General features: G+C 37.7%; 1 protein-coding gene across 1 annotated transcript in view; it reads right to left on the reverse strand.

Annotated features, from left to right (window-relative positions):
- LOC135195426 (uncharacterized) overlaps positions 1-12,780 on the reverse strand; it is a 142,022-nt gene that overhangs the window by 28,648 nt on the left and 100,594 nt on the right. The window contains exon 4 of the mRNA XM_064221671.1: positions 9,414-9,473. Coding sequence (XP_064077741.1) covers positions 9,425-9,473 — 49 coding nt within the window. The 3' untranslated portion in view covers positions 9,414-9,424. The remainder of the gene's footprint in view (positions 1-9,413; positions 9,474-12,780) is intronic.

Raw genomic sequence — 12,780 nt, forward strand, 5'->3', positions numbered from 1 at the left:
GTCGTTTCTCAGAACGTAAGTCGGCGAGAGGAAGATGGAATTGGGACTTGATAAGAGTCGCTTGAGTATGTTATACGATAATTATGGAGAGAGAGAGAGAGAGAGAGAGAGAGAGAGAGAGAGAGAGAGAGAGAGAGAGAGAGAGAGAGAGAGAGAGGCGTTCATTTATTCGTAGGCAAGAGTAATTGTTGTATCTTTGATGCGAGAAAGGACTGTTTCGTAGACCGATCGAGCGGTAACATCTTCGAGATTTAGTGTTATACGGAATTATGATTGTTCTGTGTTTTCAAGCTCTGTATTTATATATAAACGACTTGTTTACTGGAAGATAAAGGCTTATGACATTTGCTGTAGTTCTTAAACAAATCAGCTGTCGAGAGAACGGTTGATGGAAAACTCAACATTATCACCTACCATTTTGAAACCAGAATTACACAGTTTGATAAAGGCTTCTGTCGTTCCAAGACTAATTTGAATTTCAGAGATTGTATAATTTCTGTTCATATCCTAATATGGAAGATGGCAGTCGTGGTTTAGTCTTCATACCGAGTCACTGAATCTCTGCTTTCAATTGATTATTTGCTTTAATGCTCAGCCAAAATAGTAACAACCCTGAGATGGACATTTGATCACGGAAGGTTATACATGCAGATAAAATCATTGAAAATTTGATCTTTGTTTCAGAGGACAGGGATGGGGAGATGTTTATTTTGGGGACACACACACACACACACACACACACACACACACACCACACACACACATATATATATATATTATATATATATATATATATATATATATGTGTGTGTGTGTGTGTATTATGTATATAAATATATATGATTTGTTGTGTATATATAGACATGCTTTGAATGGTTTGAAATGGAGGATATACTATAATTCAAAAGAATTGCTTGCTGAAGCAAGCACAATTGCTTGCTGAAGCGAAATCTTACTGAAAATGGCACCAAATCGCGGAGGTTGACTTGAACGATGAAGTAATGGAAGGTATGTGTGTATGTGCGTGAATGTGTGTGTGTGTGCATTCCGCCGGAGTTCATGATACAGTTTGGTGATGCCAGTTGGGAGAATTGGTAATTAGGTTTACAACGTGTGTACAGTCAATACAACCAAATTTAATCTATTGCGTCCGTGTCTGAACATATTTGCATATTGAAAGCGAGAACTCCCATTCTATTTTTTAATACCGTGCCCGGTTTCTATAAAGCTTTTCTGTCACATGCGATGTTTGATGCTCTCTCTCTCTCTCTCTCTCTCTCTCTCTATCTCTCTCTCTCTCGTCTATCTCTCTCTCTCTCTCTCTCTCTCTCATATACATTTATGTATGCATGCATATTTTAACCTTTGTACATTGTATCCGCAGGCTTTTATTTTTTTGTCTATTATTTTTTTATTTGTTATTTATTTGCATGTGTATGTATTATGTTTAGACGTTCGATATAGCCAAAACAACTTCAATAAAAATCCCATAAAGTCTAGGGAAAATGGCTTTCTCTTAACGCGCCAGGTGAATTGAAGCGGGAACACTAAAGAAGGAAACAAGTTCCATATTTGAGAGAGTAATGGAAGTGGACAAATAAGACTGGTTAGTCTCGCGAGCATAGTTCTCTTACATTGCATGTATGTATGTACTCGTAATATATTTTGTCCACATACAGTATCTATGCATATATGCGTACTCTGCATATTCATGTAAGGGCACCGTTGGGTGCAAATGTATATTGCTCCTCTCTATATAAAGAATCAGATCTTCGTTAATAGCCGTCGTATAATTATGCATTGTGAATTGCTTGGGTACATTGGCAAAGATCCACTTGCCAAGAAAATGGAAGGTTTCATTCAGGTTAGATTTTTGTCAGAATTATTCACTAAATATAAATTCGCTAGAGTAAAAGGTAGAGTTCTTCAATAAAATGTAACACTACAAATGAGTTTTCCTTAAGTTTCTGGGCAATATGTATGTTTGTGTTTTACTGGACAGAGAGAGAGAGAGAGAGAGAGAGAGAGAGCTGATGTCCCCTTCATATACATATATCACTGCATATCGTTTGCTTTGTGAGGCAGTCGATCTATATCCTATTATTTAGCATGATAAAAAACCCATTACAACGAGCATCCAGTAATCATAACATTAAATTTTCCTGGTTATCGTACATCATTGGATTTTTATCTGATTGTCGTTAATAAATCTATTTTTTCCTAAGTTATCGTGCCTTATGTTATCGTATTTGTTTGTTCGTCATAACTCCCATGCGGCGTTATTTTTCCCGGAAAATATCGTACGGGAAATTGTTATATTTATTTGATTATCGTGCATCGTGGCGTTAAATACTTGTTAATTATCATACATCATAATGGGCGCTAGCTAATTACAAACATTTGTTATTGCTAATCCAGACTGATGTAAATGGATTGGAAATTTATTCACAGGTGGATTTTTCATTTGCTCCGAACTAACTGTTCTCGCCCGTGCCTATTATTCGTTCAAACCGGACATAATAGAGATTTGTTCAGCAGGTTTATACATCGTGAAAAAAATGAATACACTGCAGTTTATCATCTTTGGTTGCTACGGAATTGCTTTGCTCGTTTTTCATCCTTTCAGTTTTCCTTTTTGTTTCCTTAGTCGAGGGATTGCTGCTGTCGCCATGATCAGGTCTATTTAAAAGGGATTTCAACCCCTACGCGGTATCCGCTCCCCCCCCCCCCCCCTCCTCCCTCCCCCCCCCACCTCCACACCTTCCTCCCTCCCTCCACTCTTTGTTGGAGGCGTGATTCACTCTGGGATCAAGGACGGAATGATTGTTAGCTCTTTCAATTGCTATTGATTGATTGGCTGCTGTTGATTGTAGGGTGGCGTTACAACAACAGTAGTCATAATGAGACGATTTTTTTCTTGTTCGCCAGACCAGCACTCGAAAGTCTCGTTGTGATTAGAATATGGTTGTGGAGATGAATATAATTGTAAAGATTAATTCTGGTGGGACCACATAAGACAAGGAAGGATAACTTTGAATTATAATTCATGGATATGACGGATATTAATGCGGACGCTGCTGAGTAATTCTTCCAAAGATGCTGTTGATAAAGATAAAATAACATTTGCAATTTTGTATAAAGGTGTTTGTACTAACCTCCCTAAAGGATGTTGCCATTGGCATTAGTACGTTTCAATTATAGAATTTGACCTTCCGCTTTGTTTCAAATAAGGATATCTGCCGAAGAACATAAGTCCCCACATCCTCTCAGCACCAGTGGTCTATTTGACATCGGCTTATCACTTCTATAAAGGCGGTAATCATTTGCGTTGGAGAGATACGTGATATTTCTAATGTACTTTTCTTATTGTTGATTATGTATTAACCTTACAGCGAATGACCACAGAGAGAGAGAGAGAGAGAGAGAGAGAGAGAGAGAGAGAGAGAGAGAGAGAGAGCGAGAGAGAGAATTCTGGTTAGAGGATAGAGGTGGGTGTGTCACAATCATACTTTTAAGTGCTGAAGCGTGAATGAGCTCCTTGTGCAGACATCTTCCTCGGCATTAACGACTCAAACACCTACTATATATGAAAGCTTCTCAGCAGCTCGTCGAACCCTGTCTTCGGCCCTTCTTAGATATTAAGGCCCTGTATTACCGATAGTTCTTGCACACCATCTTTCCATCCGTCTCTAGTTCTTCCTTCCCTCTTTTTACGTGACTTTTGAGTTATTGTCCGTCATTAACCCCATGTTATCCAATCTCAAACTCCGATTCATATTTTCTCCTGCTCTAACATTTTTGCCACTTAAAAGTTTCTCTACATATTCCACCCCTTCAATTTTTACCCCACGTATACAGTACTGCTCCAATGCACATACTTGCATACATGCTATATATATATCTATATATATATATAGATATTATATATATATTAATTAATTTATATATATATATATATATAATAATTATATATTATATATAAAAATTAATATAAATATACTTTAATAATAATATAATTATTTTATAATTATTTAAAAATAATTTTATAATAATTAAAAAAAAAAAAATTATAAAAACTAAAAAAAAAAAAAAAAATATTAAATTAAATAAAAAAAAAAAATAAATACATATATATAGTGTGTGTGTTTGTATGTATGTATATATTTTACACACTTTTAAAATGCGTTGGACTTAAACGGAGAAATAGTAATGTTTTCCAGAGTATATGCCGATGCTAATTGTGCGCTAACAGGAGGCCAGCTGCCCTTCCAAGCCTTTTCCTCTGGATCGATGCTCTAGCGTTAATAAATCTCAGCTTCTTTTTCTGTTCATTTTAATTCCTAGAAAATTGCCTTTTATACAAGACAGAGAGAAAAAAGAGAGAAGGACCATTCATTATGGAAACCATTACATTGATTAAATCTTCCCTAACCTAGTGTTCTATGGTTGATCATTTTCTCTTATTAAAGCGTGAATGGGTAATTTGTAGTTAAACGAGAGAATAGTCCGTATCTCTTGTAGTAGGTCTGACGTATTACTATTTAATTTAGGACAGCATCACCTATTCTGTTAATTGACCGGACAATTCATACTCCCATTCTGTGACAAAACTATTTTCATTAAAATTCCATTAAAGAGGAAATGTCTGGTAAAGTTTTTAAATGTGGGGTCAAACATCATGTTTACAGATGTCAGATGACTTCTTTCATTTCATTTATGGACGCTTGCATGCCCCATTCTATGGCAGAGAAGGCAGTTCGTGAAAATGGCTTGGAGATTGGTGTTCAACGAGACTAGAACAGCCAAATTCCACAAATCATTCCAAAGGAAGAGACCGGATTTTAGACGGAAGTAGATGATTATATTTATAATAATATGTGCTGTGCAATATGCTTTTAGGTCTTTTATTCGGTGCTCCTGATTCTTGACGCATTGTGCTATAGGCGTTCCACTGCTTGTGTAATTAGCTAAAAGGTTTTTACTTTATAACTACAAACACAATACTCAATTAACATTAGACCTGCTGGATTGTTTAGTTCCAATCTGTTTTTCTTAATTGGACTGCTGCTGATGGGATCATTTTAATTTTTTTTACATTTTTTTTTTACGGAAACGAGTAGTAGTACCGCTATGATTTGTTTGATATTATTTATGAAAATAACTGTAACATCAGAGAATAGAATATTATCAACAGATGTTTCAAGGAACTGAGGGTGAATTACCCAGATATGCCCTCTGTGAAATCGGCCATATCACATATCACTTACTAATTAAAGTGATTAAAATCTATAAATTCGATTGAGTGACAACGAGGAAAGCTAGACTGCTCGGTGCGTGTCTTCTCGTGTGCAATCCTTTGTTTGTAGTCATGATGGCTTTTACCAGGGGGATCTCAAATTTCTAGCCGATTTTGTGGGGCCACTAATACTACGTGATAAGAAAGAAAAATGACTACTGACACATGGCGGAAGTATGTAATCCCACATGTTTTTATTTATTTATTTTTTAAAGTAAATGAAAGTACCTTGTCAGGGAAATGATAATATAGGACTCGGAATATTTGACAAGGATATTGTCATTGCATATTTTGTAAGCATTGTCTGTTATGATAGCATTGTCTGTTTTTTCGTTTTCTTGTATTTAAAGTACTTACTATATTTTAAAGTACTTACTATATGTACATTATATTTAATAAACTAGATATAAGATATTATTTTGAAGATACCCTGATGCTAAATCAACATATTTCTATTAATCTGTATTGGAGATAGGCAGAGTCAAATTCAAAAAGTCTACCGTCACTCACCTGGGCAGGTAGAACATTTAGTGCTCTCTTTATACAGTGGAAATAATGCTTAGATGTCGGCGAACTGTTGAATTTTGACTGCATGTAAGAATAAAGTGAAAGTACTGTCTTATCAGAGATTGTGCAAGCCTTAAATCTTGACTCAACAGAAAACGATGTCATGTGTGATTCCTGTTTTTTGTTTAATACTCGTAACCGTGTATAGATGACAGTTGCCGCCCTTTCTCGTAAAATGTTCAGATTTCTTTTTTTATTATATGTACTTGTTTAAGTAATAGTACTAATTTTTATGCCGTATCCGATCTGATTACTAGCAGAGAAAAAAGAAAGTGACATCGGATTCATCGTTAGAGCATTACGTCTTGAGCCAGACAGGATTAGATGGCAAACACTGTGCTGGTTGAGCTTACGAAAGTCGTCTTAAGGTGACGAGAGAGAGAGAGAGAGAGAGGCTTGGTGGTGGGGGGAGAATGGTGTCGCGAATCCCCATCATAATGCCGTCAACAAAAGTATATAAATCACCTACGAGTTGACAGAATCCCAGCTAACTGCGATTATGACTCAAGAACTCCAAACATGGCGCAAAGCCTAGGCGTTGTATACCGAGTTATTCCCGCTCTTTGATGTTCAGGACGTTGGATTATAGCCAAGCGTAGCCCTAGCCTTCTCCGCCGACTACTTTCAGCCTCTGGATCCTCAGCGACTACGAGGTGCTCTTCCCCTCAGCTTAGAATTACCGAAGGGGGTAGAGAGAGAGAGAGAGAGAGAGAGAGAGAGAGAGAGAGAGAGAGAGGCAACAGCGCCGGTGCCGTGTTTACTCATTCGACAGAGAACATATTGTCTTGTTTGGTTAGTGCAGCCCTTACCTAAATGCATATTGTCTCTGTGGAAAGATTTCCAACTTGAATTCATTTCGTAAATGGGAGTCTTGGCGACCCCCTCCCCCCTCTTCCATTCATTAGAAGGCAATATAGTAGCAGTTGTTTCGGTACGAAAATCAAGAAACCCAATTTATTTACTTATTTTTACTCCAAGGGTTTTCTCTAGTGTCATTTTGAATGGTGATTCTCTGAATTATCTGTACCTTCTTTCCTCTTGTTTTTCTTACGGAAATTTGTGTTGAATTGAATTCATATTTTATTTATTGATAAGTTTCATATGTCATATTTTTTTACTGACTTTATTTTGTCCATGTTCTTGTTGTCGACATAAAAATGGTATTTAACCTTTGCCTTCATTAAGGACAAGTGTACGGATTTAACTTTTGCCTTCATTAAGGTAAAGTGTACGGATTTATGGATACACGCACGCTCTTTCGTTTTATATCGTTCTGTTTAAATTTTATGTAATTCTTTCATGGCAGACACTCACATTATGGTATATATTTTATAAACTTGTTATTGCACATTAAGTGCAAATCAAGCCAAGAAAACAAAAGGTTTCTGATTTCTAATGAATAACGCTCAAGAAGAAAATAAATACTCTTCGTTTTCCTTATTTTCCCTCTCTTCCTCCCTCTCCCTTGAAACTAGCGCCTCCTTTTTTTTTTCTCTCAAGTTCGTGGGAGTCCAGCTGCCTCCGAGAGATAGGCGACCAACTGTATAACGAAGGTTCTTTGGAGGGAAAAAAGGAATCGGGTGGATTCAAATAAAGGACTGTAAGCGTAACGAGGTTAAATTTCTTTCAGACGAAAGCTGAGAAGTTGGAAAAATGTCTTTATTGTTTTCCGTGTGGTTGGGCTTGAGCTTTTTCAATTAAAATAGATGTCGCTGAGGATTTGGCACTTCGCCTGTCATTTGGAGGTGGATGTGTTACGTGTTTTGGATATGGAGGTTTATGCGGACGTTCCGCACTTTTCATGATGCCTAGTGTAAATTTTCCCTCGGGAAACATGAACATCGGAAAACTATTAGTTAGCAGGACCTTGACACTGAAGTTATATCCATCGCCCCTCCTCTCTCTCTCTCTCTCTCTCTCTCTCTCTCTCTCTCTCTCTCTCCTTATTCCAAGTAACAAAGTCAAACTATCTAATATTGAGAGGTGACTTCACGGTAGAAGCAAAACAATCTGTATTCTGTGTGCTTGTGTATTTTTCCTGCAACAGCAGGTAATTAAATGACCGACGACGCGCCTTAAGGTAAGATTATTTTCCTTATGTTGAACAACCTGTATTGATTAATTAGATTGTATTACTTATTTGACCATTTATTTTAAACTATCATCGCAGAACAGTGATCATATACTATTTGACCATGTTATACTGACAGTTTGTAAATGCTTTATCAAGTCCGATGCATTAGAACGTTATTGTCAGTGTTGCTGAATCTCCAGATATTGAGACTAGAAACATTTTTTAAAAAGAATCATTGAAATACGTTACCGTGATGCCGAGATAGGGCTCAGTGATCGAGACAATCCATTATTTAGGGACACGGTTTATAATTAGTATTCCTGCGAAAATGGCTTTAGGATCTGCCACTGTATTTTAGGTGAACAGACGTCATCACCGGATGGGGAGACTGCCTATAATCGGCTATTGCACGATTACCATGTATGCCCGGAATACGTTATGGAATTCCCTGTATGAAAGACGCCATCTGAATTTGCCGATTTAGTTTTGTCACAGAAAGAGGCCGTCTGCTGTTCTTATTCGATTTGATGGAAATGAGATTATTCGTGTCCGATTTATTCATTTCATTTAGGACATAATTCTGTTGTTTTTATTATAGTGAATTATCCCTCTTAGTAACAGCTTCACTCACCCCCCCCCCCCCACCCCCCACACACAACCTCCTCCCGTATCACCTCCTCTTGATCCTTTGCCTCAGAATCATCAGTGAAGCTGCTTGAATATAATTCCCTGGACTTGTCCGGTCGTCCTCTCCTCCCTTCTGCCTCCTCCTCCTCCTCCTCCTCCTCCTCCTCCTCTTAACCGGTACCTCATTGAGTTCCTACATGTAACTCAGATGCATTGACGAGGACCACCACAGCCACATTCCCGGTCCCCTTATATCCGTCGTTGTTAATATTTAATAACATAGGCTGGCCAGATTTTAATGAGAGAGAGAGAGAGAGAGAGAGAGAGAGAGAGAGAGAGAGAGAGAGAGAGAGAATACAAACAATTCTTCCAAATGGTGATCACTGCCTTCTGGTATTGATCGATGGCTGTGATCACAACCATTGTGGAAGTTATTAATTAGCAGGTCAATGCGGAAGCGTCGTTTATTTTTTCTTAACTCTGACTTTTATCAGATATTAAAGGCAGGATGTTTATGAGGAAAGTTCGGTTGGTATTGATCATGAGATTTGAAATTGCGCGATGCGAGCTGAACCGAACGAAAGCGTTCGCCCGAGTCGTGGTGGTGGTGGTGGTGGTGGTCGTCGTCTTCTATTTCATTTAAAGGCTCCCAACGCCATCATCGCCATCGACTTTTAATTTATGGATAATAATCGTAATTCAGTCGATGATGATTTTTCCATGCTCTCCATCACTCCCTGATTTGACAGCGCCATTGCCACAAGTTATGAAATAGGATGAAAACCTGGCCTAATTAAGTTTACCTTTTGTATTACACTCATGATATGAACGAATCAATCTGATACTCACCAGCTTTTCGTTCATGAGTCCCCCGCCCCGCGAAGAACGCTAGCCATCGATACCGAGTAACTGAAATAAAAGAAATGGACTAATTATACCTGACAGATTTAATTAAATTGAATTAATCCGCGGCATTTACCTGGTTGAAATAACATCGAAGCTGGCATAACACACTGCAATTATGAGGTTGTGCAGTCATTAAAATAACCAAGTGAAACGAGTAGAAATGCTAAAATAAACCCTTCAAAATATGGACAATGTGGTAACAGGCAATGTGAGGTAGGGAGGGGGGCGGAGGGAAGCAAGGAGGGGCAACTGTGAGGGAAGGGCGGGGGAGGGGGTGGATGGGGGTGGAGGGGGGATGGATGGGAGGGAGGGAGGGAAGAGGAAAGGGAGCGCTTGCTGGAGGCTATCTCTGGAGCCGACTTATTTGGACGTCATCTGGGAGGGAGACTTTGATGTGAAATGAAAGCCAGGAATGTGCAAACAGGAATGGAAAGGGAATCAAGAATGCGTTGCTGGCACTACCCTCCCTCTCTTCCTCCCTCCCTCCCTCCATTGCCCCATCCCCCTCCCTCTTAGTTCCCTCCCTGTCACCTCTCCCAGTTGTAGAAAGAAGAAACAAAGAAATAGTGGGAAATCAAGGAGAAATACAGAACATGTAACTGAAGAGAGAAGAGAGTCAGTTTGAGAGAGAGAGAGAGAGAGAGAGAGAGAGAGAGAATCTAGGCAATCAGAAAATTCCAATTAACGAAAGACTATCGAAGTCAATTAGAAGGCAAATACTGTGTACGTGATTTGATTTCTTTTGATTTTGAAATAATGAGGCAGCTTGGAGGGTACACATCTGTGTTTTGTCATTTTAATAATAAGGGAAAAGGTGCAACAAAGGCAAAGAGAAATTATAGATAACCTGCGATTTTTTTTCTGTTTTCGTTTTCAGGGGACTATTGGCAAGGGAGTTTAAAATTCTTGACATTTAGCTCAGTTTAGTGCAAAATTTAATTTTAGGTCGTAATGTATAGGGCTCTGGCTAATATTTTGAGCTGGGATGGTTTTTGAAATAATTTAAATTATCATCATGGTTTTATGTTTGTACTTAAGAAAAATACGCAAACTGTTTTCCTGTTTTTCTGGCAGCTTTAACTTTTAAACAAAAGTAAATTCGGAATTAATTTACTTTTAGGTGTGACTGCATTGAATGCTTTATAAGAAATTGATGTTTTCCCATAATTGCGTTCTTTATAAGGCTTAAAATCGCAGAGATGAGAAATATTGAGAAATACAAAGTAGAGATGAAGGATTTTTTTTTCTTCGTGTAGAAACACATACCTTGTGCATAATAGAAGTATATGTTTGTGTAACAAAATATATTGTGTTACTATGTAAATCATAAGTGCCCAAACAATAGCGAGGCCTGACTTGAACCGACATATGGTATCATAGGGCGTTACTAAAGAATTTGGAGAGTTTTGTATAAGCAGCGTTGGATGCGGTCAGCACTTGGATGGGTGATCGTGAAACATTTCTATACCGTACGTGCACCCTCCTGCACATTCGCAGGTAAGTGTATGGGACTAGCAACTTCACCCTAGTAATTCCAGAAGGATGGTACCTTCTTAAGCCGCAAACACACGCATATACGTATATTTTGTGAAATATATATATATATATATATATATATATATATATATATATATTATTCTACTAAAAATTCCCCTTCGGTTAACTATTAATAAAAATATATTTAATTCCGAGGTTAGAGCGATTTGGATATTAAACGGACATTTGTAGCTTAATGCATGTATATGAATCACGGTGATGTGATAAAAACAAAATTCAAATATATATGTGTGTGTGTATATATATATATATATATATATATATATATATGATAATATATATGCATTTACATACACACACACACACACACACACATATATATATATATATATACATATATGTGTGTGTGGGTGTGTATGTGTGTGTGTGGGTGTCTATGTGTATGTGTGTGTTTATGAAGTGACATTTATCCATGATATTTTCATTTATAAGTATTTTTTATTATTCTCTCCAATGATGAATTGTAGGAAAAGGGACTTCTATTGAAACAGCCGTTTATAGAATTAGTGACATTACAGTCGCTTCGCACCATGAAATGAAATAAGTCGGCGGAAAAGAATCGAGACCTGGAATGCCCTGTGAAGGGAAAATGAAATCACGCAATAGAGAAAACTGACATGACATAGTTGAGTAATAAAACAACAACAGCGAACGTAACCAAAACAACAGCGATTGCAAATTCAACGCCAAACATTGCATCTTTGATTGACAATATTGAAAAACAACAATTAACTGTAAGTGCGGTGATGCAACGGCCATGCAGGAATAAACATCGGACTCCTCTCTCCCCTTATATTCCCTCTGACCCCTTCCCTCCCCCTAGGCCCTTTTCTCCCCCCACTCCTCCCCCTTCCAACCCAAACCCGTCTCTCGTCTGTACCCTGTATACAGATATGCATGGGAACGGTTCATGATTCATATGTAACCTTTTTGGCAGCATGGCTTGTTATTCTGTGTTAGAAAAATTGATTCCTGAATTTGAACGTACGTCATTGCTCTCTCTCTCTCTCTCTCTCTCTCTCTCTCTCTCTCTCTCTCGTCTCATCTCTCTCTCTCTCTCTCAATACATTTATCAAGAGCGAAGCATTTATTCTTTTTTCATGTACAGAGGAAAATCTCATTACGCTTTCACTAATATGACTCTTTGTGAATCATAAACGCTGGCAATCAAATTGGAAAACAGTTTGAGGCCATTAGAGGGGTCGGAAGCATTGCAATCTGTCAGCCATGTACACGTGCAATCAGTTAGAGAGAATGCTGGCCATTCTCTCTCTCTCTCTCTCTCTTCTCTCTCTCTCTCTCGAGGAAAACAAAAATAGTAAATCCCAGGCACTGTTATTCATCATATCGTTACAGTGTGTGCCGTTATTATTCTACAGTCGATTGGGGCTATCAAAGGGGAGGTTCTCTCTCTTTCTCTCTTTTACATTCTTATTTTTGTTATCGTAGCATATGAATTTATTTACGTACAAGTAATCTAAATAACATCATTGCGTGATTACCTCTCGACTTATAAAGCAACTTGATATTAAAAGTAGGGGAGTATTTTGTAAAAATTTTTTTTTTATGAATTTCTGTGACCTTTCGACATTTTTCATTGTGTTGTGACATCCTAAAATTTTATTATGGTCCTGTTTGTTGAATTGACCAGCAATGTGGGATTGTTTTATGTTTTGAGATTTTGCACATGATTCTTCCCATGACATAATTACCGGTTACTACTCGATGAGATTTAACTGACTTACAATTTGAA

The sequence above is a fragment of the Macrobrachium nipponense genome, chromosome 16 (genome assembly GCF_015104395.2).
Source record: "Macrobrachium nipponense isolate FS-2020 chromosome 16, ASM1510439v2, whole genome shotgun sequence".
Lineage (NCBI taxonomy): Eukaryota > Metazoa > Arthropoda > Malacostraca > Decapoda > Palaemonidae > Macrobrachium > Macrobrachium nipponense.